The sequence below is a fragment of the Pantherophis guttatus genome, chromosome 15 (genome assembly GCF_059756535.1).
Source record: "Pantherophis guttatus breed Tessera chromosome 15, ASM5975653v1, whole genome shotgun sequence".
Taxonomy (NCBI): domain Eukaryota; kingdom Metazoa; phylum Chordata; class Lepidosauria; order Squamata; family Colubridae; genus Pantherophis; species Pantherophis guttatus.
This window is the reverse complement of record NC_142077.1, coordinates 12444667-12471608: the sequence shown is the minus strand read 5'-3', so window position 1 is coordinate 12471608 and position 26942 is coordinate 12444667. Positions and strand designations below refer to the sequence as shown.

The window sequence follows — 26942 nt, the reverse complement described above, 5'->3', positions numbered from 1 at the left end:
TATGTATTATACATGCAATATATATAACTATGTAATATACCTTTTCTTCTGTTTGTGTATTTGAGGCTGCAATAAATTAATTTTAAATTCAAGATTGCTCTCTAAATATTTCTTCTTTTAGATCTTCTTTCTTTCAGATTTATTTTGGTCTGATTTTTTTTTTTTTTTTGGTGTCTCAGAAACCTCAGAAACATCTCAGCATTTTAATGGGGTCTGTAGACTTTCTACCTTGCACGACAATGTGATGGTTGGTAAGTGTTTGAACTAATTTGGTTGCCAAGTTTTTTTCCCCGTTATGATGATATTATTGTTATTTAATTCTTGGATGGGTCCCATTCAAGAGGCGGAAAAACCCAGGTGACTGCAGTCAGTGGACAACTTGGAGGCGGCAAGAAGTGAGTGGACCAAGGACTTGTCCACAAGAAGAGCCCTAGCTGAAGGGAGAGGATTTGGGGTCTCTTGAGGTCACCTGGTGTCCTTGGTTGCGCTGCATTTCCTGCTTTGGATTTTTGGGTGGGGATGGCTGGCCTTGGAAGCTAAAAAGAAAGAAGAGTGGGAGCCTGGTACTTTTAAATACTAACTAGGTTGCTAAGTTTTATTTATTTATTGCTTCTTGCTTATTTATTATTTTATTATTAAAATATTAAATTGGTGCTTGTTTTGCCCCATGATGAATAACTGCCATCAGTGAAATCCCAAAACAATTGGAGCCCCATTTGGACACCCATGGCATTGACAACCTCACCATCGGTCAATTGCCAAAGGCAGCTTTCCTTGGAAGAGCTGACATCCAATCTGGCTGACGGTGTGAAGAACCACAATCCCCCTGTGAGGCAGGACCTTGACGTGGTTGTGGGGCTTGTGTGCTCAGAGGAAGATGAGGGCTACACCTGAGGTTCAACCATACTGGACAGGACTCATGAGAGGAACTGGACAAAGAATGCCTCTCCCATAAACAATAGGGAAAAACACACATGACAGAAACCCAGGTGGGCTCTCCAGTTGCCCAGGTCAGGAAGGACCGTGCCAGGGGTTGAAATTCCTGGACATCTGGTGGAAAATGACCTGCAGGACTCAGGACTGCTGGCTGAGCATCCAGGGGTGGCAGCTGCTGAACCACTGGAAGGAAAGTGTTTTTCCGACTCTCCCCAAGATGGCAGCCAGACTCAGCAGGGGTTTTTTCCCTTACTCCTGGTTTCCTCACCTGAATTGGTTCTTTTCTCCCCTTTTTTCTTTTTATGCACTTTTTAATCTAGTTTTATTTATCTTTGGGGGCTTGTTTGTCATTTTTTTTTCATTTTTTGGAGGTTTTGAATGAAATAAAAAAAATGATTTAAAAAAAAAGAAATGATATGAGAAAAAGTACAAATGAAATCTTAATGAAAGATTCACATTGTAGCTGCCATTCGTTTGTTCTTATATAAAATAGGAGAGCTTGTTAAGTCCTCCTGCTAAAAATTATATATTTTTCTACTGGATTTTACTTATGCACTCTATTAGGAATTCATAGATATTGTTCTAAAAACTGGGTGGTATTTTTAAAACAACATCAAAGTAGCTTTGTCTGAGAGTCGATATAAAGGTTGCATCCTGAAAAAATCCTATTTCTTCAACTATCCTGCCTGTATTAATGACAATATAGAAGAATAGATGGAGAAGATGCTGCACAGGGAATAATCAGATAAGGGGGGAGGGGAGCCCCCAGGTGCATAATTGGCAGAGAAAGAACCTCAGAAAGGACCCTCCCTCACTTTTCAGGCCTCCAAAAGCGTTGGTGGGAGATTTGTACTTTCAGACATGCAAGATTCTCTTATGTGCCCTTCCAATAAAGTAGAGTTACATCATGTTTCCCATCTGATGTACCTGGGAGAAGATGTGGGGGGGCTTGCTACCTAGTGTGCCAGGTGACTCTGGCCAGAGGCGGATCTGGGAGGTCAGATGTGGCTGCTGCAGACTTTTGAGGTGCTTCTGCTTGTTTTCTCTCATATTCTGACTTTCTCAGTTGGCTGGAGTGGCTTTTCTCCACATGGTAATTGTGGTCCATCTCAGCCAGTTCATGCTGTAGACTCTGGAGGAATTTCTTACCTTCTGGCGGAAGGTTCTTCACCTCTTCAAGATCTTTCTCAGAGTCAGCCTTCTCTTGGTTGAGATGGACACTTGGCTAGTGACCTCATGCAGTTCTTTGTGGAGTTCTTCAATGTATTTCACCAAAGATTTCTTCTCTAGCTCTAACTGATGGCATGATCTTCTGCAGGTTTTCTGCAGGTCTTCCGTTGTGGTCTTAAGTTGATCCACTTTCTCCTGGAGACAGCTGTGCTGTTCTTTCATCCATTGATTTTCTTTCTGGAATTTCTGGGACTGAAAGTCAAAGGAGTCTCTCAGTTCATCAACTTGGAGGTTGGGACCATCAGTGGTCACTGAGAGATCTCCCAAGGACATTGACCGTATGACCATTTCTTCCTTGTTGCTGACCTGTTTGAAAAATGGAGAGACACAGTCACATCCTCTCTCAGTTCAGGGCCAATTTTGCTAACCTGCCTTCTCCATTCTGGCTTTTTCCTACGGTTTTGGAGTCCATCATCTTCTGCTAGAATGAGATGCAGGAGGAGTGACGACCCAACAATCTGCAGAGGGGTCTCCTGGCAAAGGAACCTTAAGATATAATCTACCCAGATCTGTTCTCAACTAAAAACCACCAGGTTCAAAATATCATATTTGAGGGCACATCAAGTGAAAACCAGCTCTCTGGAGACGTTCCTAATGCTGGGAAAGGTGGAAGGGAAGAGAAGGAGAGGACAATTTGGGGTAAGGTTAGTGGATTTGATTATTGTGTGGAGGGGTGAACTTTAGGGAGACCTGAAAATCCAGACTGGGGACAGGTCATCTATCTACCTCTTTGGCCACTCAGAGTCCACACAGTTTCAATGCTGTCAATCAATGCAGACGAAGCTCCCTGGAGAGGTCGGTAATGCTGACATGGGTGAAGGAAAGAAAAGAAGGGAAGGATCACTAGTAAGCAGCTATAGTGGGGATGGGGGAAGGTTGGGAGACCCGAAGGACCAGGTTGGGGCAGATCTACATGGAGAAAATCATCTATGGGCTGCTAGGCATCAACATTCAACTTGATGACATAGAATTAATCCATCAATCAGTCAATCAATCAATCAGGCAGGCAGTTGACTTACAAGGTCCCTTTCAGCTGTAGGCTTCTATTGACTACTTCCTTTTCATTGTCATCTTAACCTACAAATAGGGAACAGATGAGGGTTAATACAATCAAATGACAATAGCCTACATCAGTCATTAAATTACACGACAACAACTTTGTGTAAAAACCACAGTCTTGGCCCCTTTAACACATGGATGGTCTTCAACTCCCAGAATTCTGCATGCTGGCTGGTTGGAGAATTCTGGAAGTTGAAGTCTCCCCCCCCATACCTTAAAGGGGTCTAGTTCAAGAAACGCCAACAGAATCCCTCAATACTGATCTCTCTTCAAACTATCCTGACTTCCCATTTGATTCCAAGTCCAACTCAAGGCATATTGTTGCTCAAAACCCTCCAAAGAAGCTGGTATCGGCTCTCCATCAATTTGGACGTCTTTGTATTGCTATGATTTCTGATAACAGGAAAAGGTGATGACCATTGGAATTAAGACAGATCCCCCACAAGTACTTACGAATCCCATATCTCAGCCACGAAAGCCAGGTGGGTGACCTGGAACCAGTCTCTCTCTCAGCCTTCACAAGGTTGTTTTTGTGGGGATGAAGGAATCTTAGATTCGTTCACTGCCTTGAGCTATTTAGAGAAATAATAAAGGTGGTATAAAAACCTAAGTGTCAGGTATTTTGTCGCCCTTCTTTTGGCCGGCCCCGGTAGCTTTTGGCGGTGGCTTGGAGAAACATTCGGCCGCCCGGTGACCTTCCTTCCCACATTTGAAACAGGTGAAAGGCTTTGACTTGGGCTTGAATTCGGTCATCCCGTCAGTCATCTTGGGTGCCCCCTTACAGTAGAAAGAGGATGACTGGTCCCCCATCCGCCTTCCTCGGAGTTCGCTCCGTTTCAGCTCGATCTCCACATCCTCAGCTATTATGTACCATCTATCCAAATCATCAGGGACCCCTATGTTTCTGCAGTCTCGATATATCTCTTCATTCAATCCATCCTTGAAACTCTCCAAAAGAGCCATTTCTGACCAGCCTGTCATATAGGGTGCCAGTTCACGAAATTCTTGGATATACTCTGCCACCGGCCTCCGGCCCTGCTGAATGCTCTTCATTCTGAGTCTCGCCTTTCTTTCAGCTAAATGGTCTTCAAAACGCCTTCTAAGGGCCCTCATGAACTGGTTGTAATTTCTCAGCAAGGGGGAGTTGTTATTGTGGAGAACCACCATCCACTCAGCAACTACTCCCTCTAGGGCATTCGCGACGCTTCTGACTTTAGCCGCCTCTGTTTCGTAGTCCTCCCCCCAGTCCTGCATGTGGTTCCACACTTGGGTCAGGAAAAATCCCAAGGCTTTAGGATTCCCATCAAACTTCCCAGGAAGGGGGGGGATTTTTGGCTTTTTACGTCTGCGGGGGGGGGGGGGGGGCTGCAAGGCTGGGGTTCTCTGGCCGGCTGCATCTCTCCCTCGAGCTGCCGAAGCCTGGGATGTTGCCTCCTCAAGCTCTTCCTCTCCCCCGCAGGCTGTCTCTTCTGGCTCTCCCCTGGGGCTTGCTCCCCCCTTCTCCACAGGAATTCCAAAAGACTCACAGTTTTTTCTGCTTTCTTCTACATCACGGAAAAGCTGCAAGGCTTGTTCTATCATGAGACATTCTTTCTGTTCCTGCATCCACACTGCCTCTTTTTTTCGGGGTCTGGAAGTTGTCACTCCCCGGGGGTCCTCCCCCCAGTCCGGCAGTCTCCCCACTCCTTTCGACCATCTGGCTTCCTCCGGCTCCAAGCGGAGTTTTTCCAACCATTCTGCAGTCTCCTTTTCCGACTGGAGGGCGGCTGAACTCACTGCCCCCATCTTCTCTTCTCCCTCACTCCCTCGATCTGACATATTTTGAATTTACAGTCCCCTCGGTTTTTGTCTGGATGTGACTTCCAGCTTTACCTGGGTTGCTATCTTTTCATATTCAGTAAAAGTACTAAATTCTTCAAAATGCTTGAGTTTGGGGTTTTCTTTCCTGGATACTGAAGGAAGCATACCTGACACTAAGTAATAAAAAATGAAAATAAATGAATACTTGAGTTGCCAAGCCAAATGTGTTTGGGAAATAGCTACTATCTGGCCAATGGAATCACAGTTTAGGTGAACTTCCCCAAATCAGGTCAACCTGATAAGCCTTGCAGATTTTTTCTAGCACACTTCACTGCCAGCCAGCCAGCCAGCCCCAGCCCCTTTCCTGAGACAAGGACCTTCGACATGGTGGATGAGGAGTTTGGTGACAGGTATGGAGGCTGCAGACATGGCAGGTATCAGCATGTCTGTCGTGTTTGGTTGAACCTCATTTCATTCATTTCCCCCGCTCCTTAATTCTGCCTTAAAGGGGAGGGTCTCTCCCTCCTGAGGAGCCCAGGCGAGGGAGGCCCTGCGATGCCCCCAGTGCTGCCATCCAATCCAGCCACTTTCCAGGGATGTTGAGCAGAGCCTCCATGATGTGGTCCAGACTCTCCAAGGATGCTGGTGGTTGCCATGGTGAGCTCCAGCCAATGAGCTCAGGAGGAGCCTCTGATGTCACAAGCCAAGGCTCTGATTGGCCTGGACCTGAGATTTGAAAAATAACCCCCAACTGTCTGCCTTCACCTGGGGGGCGGGGCTTATCCATGGATGAACCGACTCTGAAGGGGCTTCAAGCCCCGAATTCCCTTCAGCCACAGCGGCTCCTTCTGAGGGGGGAACCGTTGGTCGCCTGGAGAGGTCGGGGGAGCCCCAGATTCTGCCCCTTCTCTGGGGATGGAGCCCAGATTGAAATGTCGCCCCTTGGATCTGGAATGAAAGCTCCAGAGAGTCCAGGTTTTCCTCTCCAGGCCCAGAGGATGAAGGGGAGCTGAGAGGGAAACACCACAAAAGATTAAATATTATTCGTATCCAAAAGGCCTTGTGAAAATGTACCTAAAGGAACACAGGGGTCTTTGCCAGCTTTAGGTGTCCTCCTCACTGCCTGCAGAGGCCAAGTATGGCTTAAAAGGCCAGAGTATAGGCTGCCCCCTACAGGCAGTGAGAGGGACCACTAAATCATGGACGGACCCCGTGGAGGAAGGACCCTGAATGCTGACTGGAATTCTGGGAGTTGAAGTCCACACCTCTTCAGGTTGCTAAGGCTGAGAAAGATGCTCTAGTAAACCCTTCACTGGGCAGTTGGAGGGATGACCTCTGAGGTCTCTTTCGACTCCATTTGTCCATTATTCTAACTCCTCCCCTCTTTACGGAGGGCAAAAGAATCCTCTCCAAAAAGGGACTTGGGCAACAAAATGGAGGATGCAGGGTCTTTTCCAGCTTTAGCTGTCCCTCTCAGTGCCTGCGGAGGCCAGGTGTGGCTTAAAGGCCAGAGTATAGACTGCCCCCTACAGGCAGTGAGAGGGACAGCTAAAGCGCAGCCTCCTCCATTTTGTGGCGGGAACCTCTAGTAGAAAGAGGGAAAGGAGGAAACTGGATGTAGCTAGAATTCTCTTCGTGGCTTTTTTCATCCCTTTTCAAACTCTGTTCTGTGTGTGGAACTTAATCTCTTCTTTTGGCTGCTTGAATAAAGCCCATCTTGGTTTAAGCCCCGGAGTTTCCTCAGGGCCTCCCTGTCTCCCCCTCAGGCCGGCTGAGCCCCTGAGTCCCAAGGCCAGAGCTTCTCCCCTCAGATCCCATCCTGGCTCCCCAGAATTAGAATATTATGAATTACCCCCATTGAAGCAAATAGCGCTGCTGTTTTCAGATGCACAAAAGGTGTTTGATAACGTGAATTATGGCAATTTATGATAAAACAGTTGAAAATGATGGATTTTGGAGACAGATTCATAAATAGGATCCAAACTATGTATAGAGAGACCAAGCGGGCAAAGGTGAAATGACAAAGAAAATAGATATCAGAAAAGGAACAAGACAAGGATCCCCTTTATCTCCATTATTATTTATATTGACATTAGAGGTTTTAAATAGAAAAGTGAGACAGGAAAAGGAAATAAAAGGAATGAAAATAAAAAAAGAATATAAATTACAAGCATTTGCAGATGATTTGGTGTTTATCATGGAAGCTCCAATAGAGACAGCGCCAAAACTATTAGAGCAAATAGAAGAATATGGGAAAGTAGCAGGACTGAAAATCAACAAAGATAAGACAAAAATATTAGTTAAAAATACGAGAGAAAATCAAAAAAAGGAGATGATGGAGAAACTGGATATCCAAATTGTAAAGAAAGTGAAATATTTGGGCATCCATCTGACATCAAGATATGCAACGCTCAAGGAAGACAATTATTATAAACTGAAAAAACAAATGGAAACAGACCTGAAGAAATGGAGAAACTTGCAATTACCACTAATGGGTAGAATAGCATTAATAAAAATGAATGTATTACCAAAAATATTATTTTTATTTCAAACTATACCAATAAAACTGACTAAACTTTTAAAACCAGCTTTAGAATAAAATCCAAATGGGCAACTTTGAGACAATCATTAGGAGATTGTGAGTTCTAGTTCTGCCTTAGGCATGAAAGCCAGCTGGGTGAGTTTGAGCCAAGGTCTAGGAGGCTCTGAGTTCTAATCCTCCCTTAGGCATGAAAACTTTCTGGGGGACTTTCAGGCAATCACCAGGAGAACTTTGAGTTCCAGTCCTGCCTTAGTCCTTTTTGATTGGGGGTGTGAATATTGGAAATATTTTCTCAGATACCAGAATTGGGGATTCCTAGAGTGTGAGATGGCCCAGTGTCCAATATTGTGTGGTGTGATGGAGGAAAGTGAAATTGTGGGAAAAAACCAGTTCCATGTAGGGAAAAGCCATAAGTCTCTCTGCCTTCTGCTTGTGGGAGAACCAGAGGGATCTGTGTGGTCACTGTGAATCTAAGACTGATCTTGGTCTGATCCATCAGAGCTTTTCTTATTATCTTTAAAATGGAATTTTCAAAAGGATTCCATTCACAATTAGGAGCCATTCTGAGACCTAAATAGATTCCCAATTGAAGAGCAATCTGTGTGGTTGGAGAGCAGAACAGCTTCCATGGGTGCCTCTTCCTAGAAACCAGGAAGTCCCCCCCCCCCCGCCATTCACCCCCTTCTTGGACCTGGATGAATATTATGCAGCATTGAAGATTTGTGACCTGGTCAGTGATGCAGCTGCCTTTAGACAGGATCACCTCAACCTCCTCCTAGGCAGAGTCTCCAGGTCCCCTTTCTCTGGACATCTTCTCCAGCCCTTCACAGACAAGACAAGCTTGGAAGAGGAGCAGAGAAAATGCTTTAGGTAGAAATTGTAGAGTGCAAAATTAAAGGCTCTGAAAACTGCTCTATTATTTCTGTGGTTGATGAAAGAAAAAAAATACAATGGAAATTTCTTTATACACTTTATTTTTTATTTACTTCATTTATTTATTATTATTTTGGTGTGAAATACATACCAAAATAAAAACAATCCTAAACTGCAATCCCAGACAGCTGTTCTGCTGAACACTTTCTGCAAAGGAGGTTTTTATGAGAAAATCAAGAAAGAATTATATAAGAGTGATGAAGATTTCCCTCCCCATCTGAGAGACAGTCAAACATGTCATATTTCACATCATTCCGGCATTCTCACGGAGAGGATCAGGCAACCAGGCTGGTGCTTGGTTCCCACAGCTTCCTCCTGACCTCTTCTCCTACTCATTCTCTCTCACAAACAGACTTTTAGCTGCTGTCAGTAGGAAGAAGTGCTCACATTTTTTATAAGGTGTCATATTTAGTAGCTGTTGCTGAACAGCAAATTTCTCTGAATGACTTTCAAAGAGTTCTCTTTAGTAAAATTTATTGAGCGGAAAAGAAAGGGAGCTACAATAATTCCAATCGTTCAACATTCCCATTTTGAAACAGATATTTTTTTCTTTTCCTGCATACGATCTAAATGGAAATAATTAATATCTCCTTTCTAATAAAAGAAACTTTAATAATTCTTCCAATATCATAATGGTGTTAACATCTCATGTTTTTACATTTGTTCTGCCCGTAAGATGCTCCTTTGTGTTGAGGTCTGGCCTCAGAAGGATAATGTAGCACTTGGGGATGAAGATGCAGCCCAGCAGACCAGCACTGGAGGCCAGGATGGAGAAGACCTGCACAGCCACCATGGATTTCCCTTTGGTGCTCAGGTAGGTGGGCACAAAAGTCACCCAGACACTGCAGAAGACCAGCATGCTGAAGGTGATCAGCTTGGCTTCGTTGAAGGCCCCAGGCAGGTTCCTGGCCAGGAAAGCCACCGTGAAGCAGATGGCAGCCAGGAAGCCCATGTAGCTGAGGGTGACGTAGAACATGACAACGGCCCCTTCATTGCACCGCAGGATGATCTCTCCAGGCTGGGAGTGGAGGTCAGAGTCAGGGAAGGGGGCAGAAACTCCCAGCCAGATGGAGCAGATGATAATTTGGACAGCAGAAGAAGAAAGGATGATGGAGTTGGCCAAGCTCTTCCCCAACCATCTCTTCGCTCGGTTTCCTGGTTTTGTGGCCAGGAAGGCCAGCACCACCGTGATGGTTTTGGCCAAGAGAGAAGAAACGGCAACTGAGAAGATGATGCTAAAAACCATTTGTCGGAGAAGGCAGGTGGCTTTCCTTGGTTGACCAATGAAGAGAAGAGGAGACAAGAAGCAAAACAGGAGGGAGACCAGGAGGATGTAGGAGAGGTCCCGGTTGTTGGCTTTGACAATGGGAGTTTCTCGGTATTTCATGAAGATAATTAAAACAAGGCCTGAGTTTAGGAAGAAGAGTAGGGCAAAAGAGACCAGAATGATGCCCAGAAGTTCTTCATAAGACAGGAAGGTTATAACTTTGGGGATACATTGGACTCTGGCCTCATTTGGGTATTTATCATCTGGACACTTGGTACATTTTTTTGTATCTGAGAAAACAAAAAGGCTACTTTCCTTAATATTTTGTTCTTTTATCTTACAAGAAATGCCTTCTTTGGATAACAGCTGATAGCAATGGCATTTTCCAAGAAGTATTTATTAAAGATTTCTTTAAAGGGTATAAGAAGGATTTTTTAAAAAAATGTAGCCAGATATAGTAAATTGAGCGAAATTCTACGGTGTTATTTCCAGTGTAATGTGTAGAAACTTCATAGGAACCTATACTATTAGAGGTTAATAATGAATCATATAATCTTTTTAGGCAAACATCTTGGGTGGCAGTTAATATCCTGGACTTGGAGGATACCTTCAGTATCTTGTAATCTGGAAGCAACCTGGAATTAAGGAGAAACTTCCTATCAGTGAGAGCAATTAATCAGTGGAACAGCTGGCCTCCAGAAGTTGTAGGTGCTTCAACATTGGAGGTTTTTAAGAAGAGACTGGACAGTCACTTGTCTGAAATGGTATAGGGCAGTGATGGCTAACCTTTTCCGGACAGTGTGCCCAAAGTGTGTGCATGCGTGAATGTGCGTGTGTGTGCCTGAACCCCCAAAATGCAATGCGCACATGGCCCCTATGTGTGCACGCCGTGCATGGTGTGTGCCCCAGCGCATAGCGTGTGCCCCCCATCCCTGCGCACGCCCCACCCCCCGCGCATGCGCTGCAGAGACCGGAAGACCAGCTGGCTAGCGGGAGGCATATGCGCATGCGTGGCAGAGCTGAACTGGGGCAACATAGGTTCGCCATCGTGGGTTTAGGGTATATGGGGTGGACTAAGAGACCTCTAAGGTCCCTTCCAGCTCTATTCTATTGTATTCTGATTGATTGATTGATTGATTGATTGATCTATATGACTGGCAGACTATATGTGTAATGAGTTCCCCCCATAACCATCCACAGCACCAGATTACGGCCCAGTGACACCTTCTCAGTGATCCTCAAGGGGAGGATCCAATATACAGTGGATTGCAAGGTCTTTCAGAAGGTGGACCTGAAACAATTCAGTTTCAAAGATCTCAGATATTCCTAAAAAGGCAAATTTAGCAGCACGTATCCAAACCAAAAAGCAGGAGAGATGTTTCCTCTGCTGTTAGTAAAGCTTGCCCAGTCTGCCATCCCTCCTCCCATCTCTTTCCCAGCCCCTCCTTCCAAGTCTTCTTGATTTAATTCCTTTTAGATAAGAAATTGTGCAGATTAAAAATAAAAAAAACCAGGTGAACTTCAATCTGTCTTTTAATTTGGATCCAGTTCCACAAAGCCTCCCGTTTTCCTCAGTGTGACCCACCTTCCTGAGTGGAGAAGGTCCCCTCCGGACAAGGAACGCAGTCATAGCAGCAAACTGGCTCTCCTTCTCGAGCCCTCTTCACAAATCCAGGATGGCAACTTTCCACACATTTGGACTGAGGCAGGGACTGAGCAGAAAAACAAGGAATGCCAAAGAAAATATGTTAGGATCTCCATCCATGGAAAATAGAGGTAGAAATGGATGGAGACAAGTAGCCTCTGATCATCATTGGGGTAAATATGAAACCTCTGACTACTTCTAAAGAGATGCAGGAGGTAAAACAACTGGCAGATTCTTCATTTAGTTCAATGGAATTGAAAAAAGTTTACTGTAAAATATTTAGGAAACTTTTATTCCATTAGATTTTTTAGTACGAAATTAAACTGTCGTGAAGAAAGAAACCTCTGACCAGTAAGATCTTGAAAGGTTTCCATAAAACATGACAAAGCCACTCTACTTACTGTATTTTTCAGAGTATAAGACGCAGCTTTGTTTTTGGGAAGGAAAATAGGGGGGGAAATCTGCCTACCAGGTATTCATCTGGCTAGCGTCCTCAGTCTGGTCAGCTCAGCACATTAGCTTGCTGGTTTTTTATTCCCTGCTTGGGGATGAAAAACAGCTTCTAAGGCACAGCTGAGAGGAAGCAGCAATGAGAAAAGCAGGCAAAGCACGGGGGGAGATCGCTTCATTCAGCTAGCGCCTCGTTAAGGCTGAAAAAAAATCTTCAAAAAAGCTACATTTGGAGTATAAGACGCACCCAAATTTTCAGCCTCTTTTAGAGGGGGTGGAGGTGCATCTTATACACTGAAAAATATGGTAGGTCCTGTCTGTTGAAGAACTTCCATTAGATGACACCAACTGGCATGGAAGGCCAACCACCCTGGAGACTCTAGGCTTTGCCCACTTGAAATGAGACCTCAGGCTTTGGAAAACAGAAAATTCAGCAAAATTTCTTTCACCTTATTGAGCAACTTTAGCCGTGAAAGAGCATCTTGTTTGATAGAAAGTCTCTGTCTTTCAAAATACGCCAGAATCTCTCTCCTTACATCCTCCTTGGGGTGAATCAAGAAGATTTTAATGCTCAGATCTGCTTTTATTTCTCCATTTTGGTCCAAGTACAGTTTTCTTCGAGAAATATTGAAAAATTCATTCCTCTCCAGAAAGGGATGAAACTAGAATGGGAACATCCAGGAATTTAAAAAACAGAGAACTTTGTTTCTTATCCCACATTGAATCTTTCTTCTACAATTGTCTGATCTGCAAGTATGCTTAATTAGGATACAAATATTATCATTATTTTTATAAGTGAATGAGAAAGTTTGAGAAAAAATTGTCCATCATATACTGACAAAATATAGAGAAAATATAATCGACACAATTGGTCAATTATAGGGAACATTCTAGAGCAGATGACAAATAAAATGAACAGAGAAAAAAAGATGATTCATAAACTCTTTGAAAACAAGAGGTTGATTCCCAGACAGCATGGGTTGATCAAGAAGAAAGTTGTCAAACTAATCTTATCACTGGTCATCCTGATGGAAAACAAATCCAGATGTGCTAATTCTACTTGATTGTAATGCGACATTAACAAAATTTTGCAGATCTGAAAGAACAAATCTCCCACCAACTCTTTTCTCAGCCTGAGAAGTTAGCCAGGATCCTTTCTGAGTTTCTTTCTCTCCCATTATGCAGCTGCAGGATTCTCCCCTCTTCTCTGATCCTTCCCTAGGCAGCCTCTCTTCCCCTCATCCCAAAGTCATTCTCACCCATCATTACACTTCCTAAATAGATTATGGGAACTCTGGTGATATCATTGGATTTCAGTAAAGGACTCACAAACAATTTTGTGGTATGATTAGAAACCTGAGGGGTGGATAATAAGTGGATAAAAACTCTCTTCAAAATGATACACAAATAATTTTTAACCCTATTAAATTTTTCCTATGAAACCTGAAGGTGATGGATAACAATTTGCCACTGCTCATCAATTTTACTACAAGCCTCATTTGAAACATCATTTAAAAAGTTTGATAAAATAACAATGGTTTTAAATCAACTTAAAAATGATAATCAGAAGCAAGCAACAATTGTTGAATCGGATGGATTGGATGGTCGGATGGACTGGAACTGAATTTCCTGCTGGCATCCCTGAAGGAGGAGTCTGGTTTGAAGGCAGGATGCTTGGAGATGGCTGGAGAGGCCATGGACCCTGAAGACTCAAAGTGGACAGAACGGATGACTGATGAAATGGATTCTTTCAAGAAGATTGAGGAATTTTAAGGAAATGCATTATTATTAAGAATCAAACAATGATATTTAACCCTGGACAGATTCTGGATGGATCAGAGATAATGATTGTGGTGGTCTGTGGTAAATAAGAAGCTCCTGTAAATTTTCTGTGAATTAAATAGAATAGCAGATTACAGACCATTTTGAAGTTTTTAAATTTCCTTTATTGTAGGATTGCCTGTTAGCTACATTTTTTATATACAGCAGATAAATAACAAGTCAAGTATTTGCAAATAGATGTGTAGTTTATAATTGTGGGCCTATTTTGCAAGGGGGAGAAACTATTATTGCTGTATTGTATTCAACTGGGGGGACAATATGCAAGTTTTTGTCTGTTTTTAATGCACAATTTTTAAAAAATCTTTTGTCTAGTTTTGTTTTGTCTTTGTAACAGTTTTATTTTCCAAAACTTGTATTTTACCTTTTTGAATAAAATAAAATTTAATAAGAGGAATATCAAGTTTCCAGAACCAATATTTATGATTAGGATACAGAGAAGGGTACATGAGTAAAAAGCAATAGAAAAAATCTGATTTTTAGCAACGAGGACTTGACTAACAATAGAGTCTACTAGAAGAACACGAATGATGTACTGGAAGAAGGATGAGGGATATCAAACTTGATATTTATGTTTGTGGAAATTATCTCAAAATCGTAGTTAACTGTGAACAGAATCTGAGTCAGCAGGGAGATGTTCATGGAAAGAAGGCAAATGCAGCCATAAGAATCTAAGGAAGTGAATGTTGTGGTTTGGGGAGACCCCGACTCAAGGACCAGGTCCCCTTGCAGGCACCACGCTTGGAGGAGAATTTGTACAAAATCTACGTGTGAACTTCAGGGAAGGAGAAATAAGCCAAGGAAGAGATCAAAGGAGCTGCTCTTAGCCTTGAGGAAAGAGAACAAGGAGAAGAGCTGACGATCAGGAGGAGTCTGGGAGCCCCTTTTCCAACTGACACAATCTCTCGGTTGGAGAAGGGAGGATGCAGCCCTCTTCCAATCACTGACACACGTTACACACGAGTGCAAGATTGCTCACTATTATTCCAGAGTGTCAAACACAGAAAAAATGAGTTAAGTTACAAGAGAGGAGATTTTAGCTGAAGGAGAGAAAAAAATATGATAAAAGGATGAGTTGTTTTAGAACTGAGCCAGTGAAGCAGAGAAGTTCAGTCTCCTCTTCATGGATTGTCTGAATGCAAAGACTGAGCAGCCATCAGTCAGAGAAGCTTTAAGTGGGATTCCTGCAGAGAGGAGGGGTTGGGCTAGATGGTCTCAGGGTCTCCTCCAAATTTATGAAGGTTGTCATGCCACAACATGTAACTATTGTGCTGTTGTTGCTCTAGCCCCACCTAGTGGCCAGGGGCAGATAAGCCTAACTGTATAGTCTGAAGCCAGACTCCCTTTTCTCTCAGCCTTTGGAGGAGACGGAAGCAGCCGGTTTGACCGAGACACCTGGTCATCCGGAGGCCTCCGTCCCTCACACGGAGCATCGCTGGAGAGGTTCCAGCTGCTTCTTTGTTGGCTGTTAGTTAATGCTGCCTATCTCCTATTTATATTTGATTCTCACTCTTTGCATCTCCTCAGTTTCTCCGTGCCCTTTTCTCCCAATGAAACACCCAGATCCACCCCAGGCTCCCTTTCACTGGAGGAGAAGAGGGGGGTTTAGCTGCCTGTTGAGCTGCACACAGACCCACCTGCAGTGGGGACGGAACAAAGGAGAAATTCCACCATGCTCATCACAAACCCACAAATACAGGAATTTATTTAAAAAAGAATACAGCATTTTCAAATGAGCAGAGTTTAATATTAAAATGCCATGGTATCTACTCTTTGGAACCATTATTCCCTCAGCAATTAAATTGGCCAGATCTGTTGAGTTTGTTCCCCTCCTTCTCCTCTGGATTCCTCCTCCAAAGGATCTAAGATTAATGGATCCATATTGAGACCCCCATACCTGCCACGGCTGCAGCCTTGGAGACCCCAAGATCTTTTCTCCCTCCTTCCTTCTCCTCCTCGATCTGGAGGAATAAGCGGCATTCAAGGCCTGGGCCAGAGTCTGAATGATACTGTAATATTGATAGTTGTTTGCGATCCGTCTTCTTTTCTCTTTCTCCTGGGTCTCCAGTGGGGCTTTCTGGGTGCATCTTCTGCGGCCTTTGATAGAAAAGACATTCTTTGAAAGAGAACAGTGGAAATAAGGATCTTGAAACTTTTTTTCCACAAAGAAATGGGGTTCAAAGGCTTCATCCATTGGCCTTTCTTTTGGCAGATAACCAAAGTTCAAAATATTACGGATGTATTTGAAAAGTCTATGATTCTTCATTGTATACCCTACAAAACTTGTGAGGATCCAGACTTTCCCTTCAATGGGTCCTGGCAGATGCATAAACGTTAAATGGAAAGGAAGAATTCTGTCCCAGATGGAAACACGTTCTCTGAAGTGAACAAAGACGTTGACTTGTCTCCACTTAGAGAGGGAATCCCTGAGGGATGCTGTATATCCAGTTGTTGAGAACAGTTGTGATATAACCACACAAATTCCATTCCTGACAAGCACAGGAGGAAAAATCCTCATGAAATTCTCTCCCTTCCCTGTATCTGAAGCAAAGAGGCCAATGAAGGTCCATCTGAAATGGAGGAGCAGCTGGACAATTGCTGGGTACTGGATCCCTTCTTTGGGGAGAATTTGGTGGAAAAAAGGGAATTTCCTTTTATCACTCAGAGCCTCTGAAACAATTGTATGACTGACCTGAAAAAGCAATGAAGAATGCTGTGTTATATTTGGGATCAGATCAAGTCCAAAATATTAGATTTTAATAAATCCAACCTGGTTCTCATGAATGTGTTAGAACAGTTTGTTAATCAGACATTGTTTAAAATATTAAAGGCAGAATTTTTTAACTTCTTTCTCCAGTTATACAAGAAACAGGCAGACCTCAGTTCCTAATAAGATTTGTCAGTTGAGTAATCCAAGATTGTTCTTTCATTGAAGTTTTCATTTGTCTGTTCCAACAGCCACAATTTTCAGAGTCTGTCAGTTTCCATAGATTAAATTTTATGCCAACAATACCCATATTTTCTGAATTTAGACAAAGCAGAAATGGTGTAAATTCCCAAATCAGCTCTGAGGGCAGCAGCTGGAGTCCTTTTACCCACCCCAAGATCCTCCTCAGAGGCTGAGATTGGGTTGGTTCTGCTGGTGGTTTCTCTCTGGAGCCCCAAACATCAGATTGATGTAAGAACATGGGGGGAAACTGGGCCTCAGATACTTTAATCATTGGGGCTGAGGAAGCTGGAGAGCTATGAGGTTTTCATTTAAGCACCACTTTCACTCCTGCCCTTTCTCTAACGGAGCTCCTTGGATGATGAGGGAGCCAAGATTCAGGCTCAGAGAAAACAACCCCAGGTAAGGAAAGGTGTTACTTGCTCTAATGGCTGACCATCTATGGCTATTATGTCATTTCCCAAAGATCATAACTTTTGAACTTGCTTTATAAATTATCAGATAATTATTCAGACAAAACAATCCAAGTCTATACAATCCAATGTCTAAGAATGAGAATATCACATTATCAGTGTCAATTGGTGTATTCCAATAGGAATTTAGCAGGCTAAACATGTGTACTTATAACAGAACCTATAACAAAGTAAAAGGGTTGGAAGGGACCTTGGAGATCCTCTAGTCCAACCCCCTGTTCAAGCAGTAAACCAGGCATAATAGCAGTAACTGTGAGAGGGATCCTGGAGTCTTAATGGACAGCCAATTAAATATGAGTGAAGAGTGTGCAGCGGCAGCCAAAAAAGCCAATTAAATCCTAAATTGCATTAACAGAGGGATGCAATCAAGATCAAGAGAGGTACTAATACCACCCTATAAAGCCTTAGTAAGACCACACCTAGAATCCTGCATCCAGTCTTGGTCACCACACTATAAAAAATATGTTGAGACTCTAGAAAATGTGCAGAGAAGAGCAACCAGGATGATGAGGGGATTGGAAGGGATTAGAGGGGATTGGAGGCTAAAAAGAGCCTTGGTAGTACAGAGGTTTAAGGCACCCTGTTATTAAGCTGGTTATTAAGACCAGCTGCCTGCAATTACTGCAGGGTTCGAATCTCGCCAAGGCTCAAGGTTGACTCAGCCTTCCATCCTTTCTATGGTAGGTAAATTGAGGACCCAGTTGTGGGGGCAATAAACTGACTTTGTATAAATATACAAAAGGATGAAGGCTATTGCTGAGCACATTGTAAGCCGCCCTGAGTCTTCGGAGAAGGGCGGCATATAAATCAATTTTTTTTAAAAAAATACGATGAACGGTTGCAGGAACTGAGCATGGCTGGTCTAGTGAAGAGAAGAAACAGGGGAGACATGATAGCACTCTTCCAATATTTGAGGGGCTGCCACAGAGTGGAGGGGGTCAAGCTGTTTTCCAAGGCCAGACAAGGAATAATGGATGGAAACTGAATAAGGAGAGATTCAACCTGGAAATAAGGAGAAATTTTCTGACAGTGAGAGCAATCAACCCAGGGAACAGAAGTTGCCTTCAGAAGTTGTGGGAGCTTCATCATTGGAAGCTTTCAAGAAGAGACTGGACCGTCATCTGTCAGAAATGGTGTAGGGTCTGCTTGGACTAGATGACCTGCAAGGTCCCTTCTAACTCTGTTAATCTGTATCTATCTATACTATTCCAGACAAGTGGCTGTCCAGTCTCTTCTTAGAAGCCTCCAGTGATGGACCACCCAGAATTTCTGAAGGGTAGACGTTCCATTCCTCACCATTAGGAAATTTCTCCTTAGTTCTAGGTTGTTTCTCTCCCTGATTAGTTTCCATCCATTGTTTCTTGTCTAGACATACTGAATTCCTGCAACTGTTCCTCATATGTTTTAGTCTCCAGGCCCTTAATCATCTTTTCTGCACTCTTTCCAGAGTCTCTACATCTTTTTTATAATATGGAGACTAAAACTGGATGCACTATTCCAAGTGTGGTCTTGCCAAGGCATTATAAAGCAGTACCAATACTTCATATGATCTTGATTTTATCCCTCTGTTAATGCAGCTTAGAAATAGCTTCCCGAGAAATAGGTTGTGGTTTACTTTGTCAAAGCCTTTCTGAAATCCAAGTACCGGATACTACATGCACTGCATTTCATTGGTCCCCTAATTTAGTCATTTTTGTCAAAGAATGAAATAACATTTATTTATGATATGGTTTTTTTTATCCTTCATTACTCCTAGTAAGTCATTCATATTCACACTGAATAAGAAGGGTTTAAATATGCACCATTCCCTTCCCTCTTGGTAAGCATAGATCCTTCTTCTCTTGGCTCCATTGAGCCCAAACCTCCCTCTCAAACAAGGGCTTGGATCAGGGCCAACAGGCTGAGCTCCATAATGAGGGCAAAACATTTTCTCCATCATATTTCTCTGTTTATTGAGTCAAATGCTGCACTAACATCTAGTTTTACTTCGCTGATATAGATTAGATATTTCAAGACAAAATTGTTGCCAAAATTAGATTGTTAACTTGTGCATTATCTATGTAGTATTTAACTCTACCTAAACCTTCTGCTTCTTCTGCAAGGAATGCATTTTCTCAAGTTAAACTAAGAGGATCATGGCATAAATTTTAGCCACAATATCTGTTAGTCTAATTGGCCTATAATTGCTACAGTAATTTTTATTCCAGTTTTTAGATGGATAAAATGCTACTATTGCCAACTTCAATCCAACTGGATAAGGCAGGCATTATTTATCTGTGAAAATGAAGATGCCAATAGAGGCCCCAACAACCAGGGATATTTTTGATCAGTTAAATAGTTGGTAGAATATCTTCTCCAGGGAATGTATTGCTTGCATTTCAGGCCTTTTCTGATTAATCTCAACATGAACATAATGGGGTAAAATATTGAGAATATGGAGAAAAGCAGCTCTTGAATTCCATGGAAAAGATATGATTGCATCTATTGCTCACCCACCACCACCCACCACTCACTTTACCAGAGGGAGAAAAACACACACAAACCTGTGGGACTTTGTAGGTGCCTCCTAATGTTGACGCCTGGATGGAGATGTCCCTGTCAGCTGCATCAAGAAGAGCCAGGAGGCTCTCCTTCCTTCCACAGCCGTAGTTGGGGACATTGGCTTCTCCAGTGGAGAGCATGTCCAGCAAGGCATCTGAAGTTTGGAAAGTGCTAAAATAGTTGTCGTGGATGTTGTAGCCCAGTGTGAGATTGTGCAAGAGATGGGAATTCTTGTTGACCATTTGAATGGCGAAAATGAATCATAAGCCATGTGAAAAACCATAAACATTCCTATTGGAAAAACATGTTATTATAATCAAAAGCAACAATAAATAATGTTTTAATATATAATCCTCTACAAGCCTACAGAGCCTTAAACCAACATTGATCCAAAAGCAATGATCAGTTACACAAATATGGAAATTGGCTGAGTTACAGCAACTACAACTGATTCCACCACTACTATAAATTCATTATTCAAATGATAAATTAAGGATTGAAGTGAGAGAGGAAAATAATCTGCACCCCTTTCAGCTTTTTTTCAGACCCATTTTTGGATTTGAGTCTCTTTCACAAAATCAGACAAAAGAGAGAAGCCATGGAAATCAAAATCATTCAGGAAATTAGACATATTCCCCAATATGTCTGAGCTCAACAGACAGAGCTCTGTAATTTAACACCAGCTGTCTGCAATTAAAGTAAGATCGAATCTCGCCAGGCTCAAGGTTGACTCAGCCTTCCATCCTTTCTAAGGTAGGTAAAATGAGGACCCAGTTTGTGGGGGCAATAAGCTGACTTTGCATAAATATACAAAAGTATGAAGGCTATTGCTTAACGCATTGTAAGCCACCCTGAATCTCCAGAGAAGGGCGGCATATAAATCAAATAATAAAAAAAAAAGGAATGAATGAAAAATAAAAAACAGAAAAGAAGAAGAGTGTTAGAATGGAGGAACTGCAACTCCATCACCCTGAATGACTTACGGATCATGGAAAACAAACTGAAGAGAAGGAGCCACGTTAAAAAGCAACTTTATATGCAATATTTCATTTCCAGTGGTGATTATACTAATGAGATGGTCTCCTGGGCTGTAATAGCTCTTTGGTTGTTTTCCATCCTCCTGTTTGAAATTCAGCGGGCATTTCATTCTCAGCTTCCCAGAGACTGGATGGGACAAAAGCAGCATCAGAAGCAGAAGCAGGAAGTCCATAATTCATGGCGTGAATCAATATATCTGTTTCCTGTTTCTAAAGAAGAATTAGAAGAATTTAAAGGACTCTCACAAGGTGGAACATCCAGATGCTTTTCTGATTGAAACACAGAGAAACACTCAGCTTCACCTGGAAAGGAGGGAGACGTACATTCAAGAGCAGACTCTGCCTGTCCCAAAACTCCATATTTCTCTGCCCAAAGTCTCCCCTGGAGGATTCGGCCAAACAGCAGAGCTGAAACTTTTACCATAATTCTCCCTCTCAGGAGGGATCCCTGGATAATTCAATTAGTTCTTGGACTCAAAAATTGTTGGGCATTTCTCTGGAGGGAAATGAAAGGGAAATAATCTCCATGTGTTTCATAATAACAGGGTCAGAGATGGAATTAAATCGGTCATCTAGAATTGAGAGGTTTGGGAGCTCCTTGACTGAAACTGGCCCTGGAGGTAATACATGGCACCTGTGGCTGAAGAAAGAAAAAAAACTGATATTTTTTTGCATAGTGATGAAAGACAAAACTCTGGAGGGCAATTAATTCACAGATCTGAAATAGCTGCCAGCTGAGTTGGAACCAAAATTTACTTTATTTTGAAAACTAATGCTCAAGAGCATTGCACAAAAGGGCTGATGCAATAGTGTGGCCAGACTCCTAGAACAAAATCAACCTTAGTGAGAAACTAGTTTCTAGAACTTTGCAGAGTAAAAAAAAAATGAGATAGAGAGAGAGAGAGAGAGAGACAGAGAGACAGAGAGACAGAGAGACACAGAGAGAGAGACAGACATTAGAAAAAAACAAGTGAAAAGAGACGGAGAAATCAAGGCTGCCTCTCACCCCATGTGGGAAGGGGAGGGAGGGAGGGAGGGAAGGAGAGGTCAGGACCCTCGTGTTGCAGATGGAAAGCTGATCTTCAAAATCCAACTTCCATCTTCAGATACCTGTGTAAGGTCCCAAAATACACTTGAGTCACCAGAATGCCAAAGAGAGAGACTCAAGACGAGGCTTGCAAAAAAAAGCAGATTTTATTTATGGCCAAAAACAAAATACTGGGTGGAACTATATCCAGAACATACAGATACAATGCATGCGAGGAGATAGCCACACCTTGGGGAAGGTATGGCATCTTTTTATACCCTCAGAGACGTCAGCTTAGTACCCAATTCTGGCCTCCTAATTTAGGTTTGTGTTGCCCTGCAAGGGGGAATAGAAACTTCCCAATTAGTCATCCTTGAGCATTTCTTTGTTTACTCAATTGGCCACTTTGGCCCCCTGGCTCTGGAAAGCAGGAGTTTATCCAGATCAAACATAAATTAGGGCTGAGGTGTAAATCATCCCTTTGTTGATGGCTGTAGTTTCAACTGAGATACGTACCATGCTTTTAGATAGATTGATATGAGTTCAGGTCAAATGGCAGGGACATACGTTTGACAAATACCAGATACATTACAGAGGCCTAATAACAATATGTTTGTAACAGGAGATACAAATAGAAAGGAATAATATGTATGATACAAATACAAAGGCATATATGTATTACAGGAACCTAATGGTTACAGAATCTAGTATACCAGTATATCATATTCTAGTATTATTTATTATATCCTTATTATTGTTTCCCTTTCACTATCTTTGGATTTCTGAATGAAAATGTTCATGCTAGGACTTTCCCTTCTAGGTGCCAATCATTATTATAATATGGCAGCTTTCTCAGCACATGTTATAAGATGTTGGCTGGGCTGTCCTGGCTCATTTTAAATTGCTACACTGCAGAAATGGCTGGAAATTTCTTTTACAGAATCAATAAGAAACTCCACCGGAGAAACAGAGGTAGGAGACAATTAAAAAGACAGAGTTATTATCTACTTAAGTTTAGCAGCAAGTGTGAAGAGATTAGATGCCAGAAATATCAGCTGGCACCTAAGATTTGGGAATAAAGAGCCCAGATAAAGCTGCTGGTGTAAGAATGAATGACAATAAGTTTGTGTTTTTAAAGTCTATTTTTTCCCAGTGGTACCAGAAGAGCAGCTGGACTTTGGCCTCTGGAGACACATGGACGTATGTACTATATAGTTACAACCAATATATAGGACATAAACCATGAAAGTAAACATGGCTCTTTTGGGTGAGGGGGATTAACTGGGCTTGAGGGTTTTCCTTGTGCTCAGGCCCAACTTCCTTATGATCTCCATGGCTTTTCAGCAGAAGACTTCACGGGCTGGCCAGTTGCTCCCAATCCAGCAAGGGCATCCCTCTCAGCGGTCCATCAGCGCCCCCCCCCCGTCCCCCTCAGGTAAGCAGTCTAAATCTTCTGGGGAATGTTTTGAGTGCCCATTACTAAGTACGACAAATGATCATTTTATTATATGAAGGAATCAGGCTGAGAGATCAATTCTCTCCCATAACAAATAACCTTTTCTTTTAAGCAGGAGAGGCTAGCTGCAGGGAGCTGGAGGAGAGGCAGAGGAGGTGAGAAAGGGCCAGGTATTTTGAGGGAGTTTTCATTTTAAACAAGTTGGATGGTTGGAGTGAAAACCTGAGGGGGCTAATTTCGCTCTTGTCTTCCTCTTTTACAGAATAAATATTTTGGAACAACAGCTGCAGTTCGAGAGAGAGGAGTACAAGAGCCTCCTCTGCAGAGTTCTGCAGCACGCTGGGGAGAAAAGGGAGCTCCTCACGGAGATTAAAACTCTCCAAGAACAGCTGGAGAAATGAGAAATATTTAGAAGGGAATCCTTCCTTCCTTGCTTCCATGAATCGATGCGTTGGAGGAAGAGGTAGAACGAGAAAGAAAGGAATATAAAAGCTTCCTCTGAAGGGTTCTGCAGCAAGCTGGGGAGAAACAGGAGCTCCTCACGGAAAACAAAAGACTGAAGGAACAACTGGACAGGTGAGAAATATTTAGTATCACCTATCATCTATCATGAGAGGGCTAATTTCTGCTTTTCATCATTTACAGGAATTCAAAAATGTTTGAAGAAATGGTAAAAGAAAGAGTCCAACTTAAAGAAGAAATCAAAGAATTAAAATTGAAGAACTGGAAGTTGAGCGAGGAGAAGGCGACCATCCTGCGGAATTTCAGGGAGAGGCTGAGGAGGTGAGAAGCAGGTAGACAGCAGCCCTGGCTGAGGGAGGGAGAGGACCAGGATTCCTTGAAGCCGCTTGGTTGAACCATGATTCCAGGGTGAAGAACCTACTCTATAAGGGATGGAGGGATAGAGGAAAATTAGAATGGGGAGGCCACATTTGACCACTTACGACAAAATCTCCCTTTCTCCTTCTTCCAGAGGCAGAGACCGACCACCATGCTGAAGGGGCTGAAACATCAGGAGGAGGACTTGGAAAATCTGCTGAGGATCCCAAGATGGCCAGAAACATCTGCCAGGAGCTTCAAGTACAGGGAGCCTCCTCCTCCCCTCCCCCTCTTCCTCCCCCTCCCCCTCCTTTCCCTCCTCGCCCCTTCCTCCTCACCAAGGAGAAATGATTCTCTGTCTCAGCCACATCCAGCTATCCCTGAAAAGTGCAGGACAACAGAAGAACGTGGTCTCCTCGCTCAACTTCCATAGGTTGTTATTGCTTTTTCTTGTTATTTTTCAGTTATTAATACAGTTGTCATTGTTATTATCATCATTATTGTCATTGTTGTTATTTCATTAGTCCTGGAACTGACCAGACTTGAATGACCAGAGTGTCCAACAGTGGCTCATGTCTGCATTCTTGTCTTATCACTTCACAAGTGTGCAGCAGGAGGCCCCAAACACTGGGAGCTCCAGAACAAATCTTCTGGAATCTTCTTCTGAAATCAGGAATTCAAAAATGTTTGAGGAGATGGTTGAGGAACGAGTGGAGCTAAAAGATGAAATAAAAGAACTCAGATTGAAGAACCAGAATTTGAGCGAGGAGAAGGCAACAATCCTGCAGAATTTCAGGGAGAGGCTGAGAAGGTGAGAAATATGGAGATAGCAGCCCTGACTGAGGGAGGGAGAGGACCAGGATTCCTTGAAGCAGCTTAGAAAGAAATGAGATCTCATCCAGCCACTCCTGGAATCATGAAATGGACGCAGGGATTGATGACAAATCCACCCATTTCCTCCATTTAAATTCAAAGGTTAATTTTTTTCATCAGCCTACATAAAATAACATTAGGATTCCAGGATGAAGAATCTACCCTATAAGAGATGGAGGAATAGATGAAAATTAGAATGGGGAGGCCACATTGGAACCCTTACTACTAAATCTCCCCTTCTCATTCTTCCAGAGCCAGAGACTCCATCACTCACCAACCGCCATGTTGAAGGGGCTGGAACATCCCACGGGGAAGGAGAGGACCAGGAGGAGGACTTGAAGAACTAGGAAAAGCTCCCGAGGAATCCCAAAATGGATTGAAACATCTATTGTACTACAAACACCCCTACATTTCTAAAATAAAGTTCCAAAAGAAGGAGAAAACTTACGAATGTCTGGCTCCTGACACTTTTAGTCCTATGTGTATAAAGCTAGGTCTACTATGAGGAGCTCCTGAAGGAAAATTTCCAGCCTGTGGAAAACAACGCAGGACTCTGGAGGGAGCTGGAGGAGAAACAGGAGGTGAGAAATTTTCTGACAGCATCCCTGACTTTCATTGTTGGTCCAAATTTATCTCTAACCTTGTGATTTTTCTAGAGAGAAAGAACTGAGGAAGAACCTCTGCAGGTGAGTGATGTACAGAGACCAGCTGGTACCACTTAATAGTACAGAGTCCAAAAGAAACACAAGGGCGGACATTAGAACACTGGAAGACAAGAGAGAAACTCTTGAAGACGTGAAACCTTTGATGCTGCCGTATAAACCGGAGAAGGAATGGCTGAAAGCTTCTGGGGAGAATCTCAAAGCCAAGAAAGCCCCACAGAGGCTTCTCCTCAGCCATCCAGAGACTCCCTGGCAGGAAGACTCTTCTGGCATCCCTGGTCAACCTCCAAAAGGAAGGTCCTGGAGCCTCCAGAGGGGTTGGCTGGATGTATCCATAATTCTTCTCCAAGAAAAAGGAGCAGAAACACCTCATTGAAATGTGCAGAAATGGAGGGAAGCATCTGTTCAAGCCATTCAAGATCGACAGACGTCTATGGTGGAGATCCACACTCCATGCCTTGAGGTGATCTTCCTTCCGAGGGGATCCTTTGATGGGAAGTGAGGGATCTCCTCTTCCTTTTTCCTCCCATCGAGCACTGAAATGGCTTCTCCTCTTGCCTTTTTGGCTGCTGTTCCTCAGGCCTTTGAGGTCCCAATGGAGCTGGATAGGACTCTCCTTCCAGGTCACGTCCAGTTCCTTGCAGTGATATCAGATTTGGCTCTGAATCATTCTCATCCACTCCCTGATAAAAATAAAGAAAAGCCCATTAAAATGCAAGAATGAGAGATCCGTCTATGTAAATGGTGTGTTTGTAGCATTGGGTTCCTGCACGGGGGAGAAGGTTGGACTAGATGGCCATGAAGGTGCCTCTCACAGCTTACATTCTGCGATTCTCTGAATGCCTGCAATACAGGCAGTCCTTGACTTATGACCATTCATTTAGCAACGGTTGAAAGTTATGAGAAAGCTGAGAAACGCAATTTAGAAGGCAGATCCTCACAGTGTCCCTGTTTAGGCCTGGAGACTGAACCACAGGAAGAACAGCTGCAGGTTTTGGGTCTGGCTAGTCTGAAGAAAAGAGGAATTAGGGGTGATGTGATAGCGGTATTTCAATATCTGGGAGGCTGCCACAAAGAAGACGGGGTCAAATTATTCTCCAGAGCTCCAGAGGGCAGGACAAGAAACAACGGATGGAAACTGAACAAAGAGGGAAGCAGCCTGGAATTAAGGAGAAACTTCCTAACAGGGAGGACAATTGACCTGTGGAACTGCCTGCCTCCAGAAGTTGTGGCTGCTTCATCCCTGGAGGTTTTTCAGAAGAAACTAGACAGCCACTTGTCTGAGATCATTTAGGTTCTCCTGCTTGAGCAGAGGGCTGGACTAGAAGACCTCCAAGGTCCCTTCCAGCTCTATTCTATTCTATTCTATTCTATTCTATTCTATTCTATTCTATTCTATTCTATTC

The 26942-nt window shown here is 43.0% G+C and overlaps 1 protein-coding gene and 1 long non-coding RNA gene across 3 annotated transcripts in view; both read left to right on the top strand.

Annotated features, from left to right (window-relative positions):
• The window catches only part of LOC148111907 (uncharacterized), a 152642-nt gene that overhangs the window by 8917 nt on the left and 116783 nt on the right, over positions 1 to 26942 (top strand). The window lies entirely within an intron of this gene.
• Positions 21787 to 26262, top strand: LOC148111911 (uncharacterized). Of its 2 annotated transcripts, none has more exons than XM_087879165.1 (4): positions 21787 to 23965; positions 24156 to 24434; positions 24606 to 24812; positions 25127 to 26262. In XM_087879165.1, exons 2-4 carry the CDS (start codon positions 24349 to 24351, stop codon positions 25161 to 25163), a joined length of 330 nt encoding a protein of 109 aa, XP_087735291.1. In that variant the 5' UTR covers positions 21787 to 23965; positions 24156 to 24348; the 3' UTR covers positions 25164 to 26262. The 2 variants fall into 2 exon arrangements, 1 of the variants encoding a protein (XP_087735291.1); XR_015729970.1 differs by having other exon boundaries at positions 23251 to 23337; positions 23445 to 23965; positions 24156 to 24812.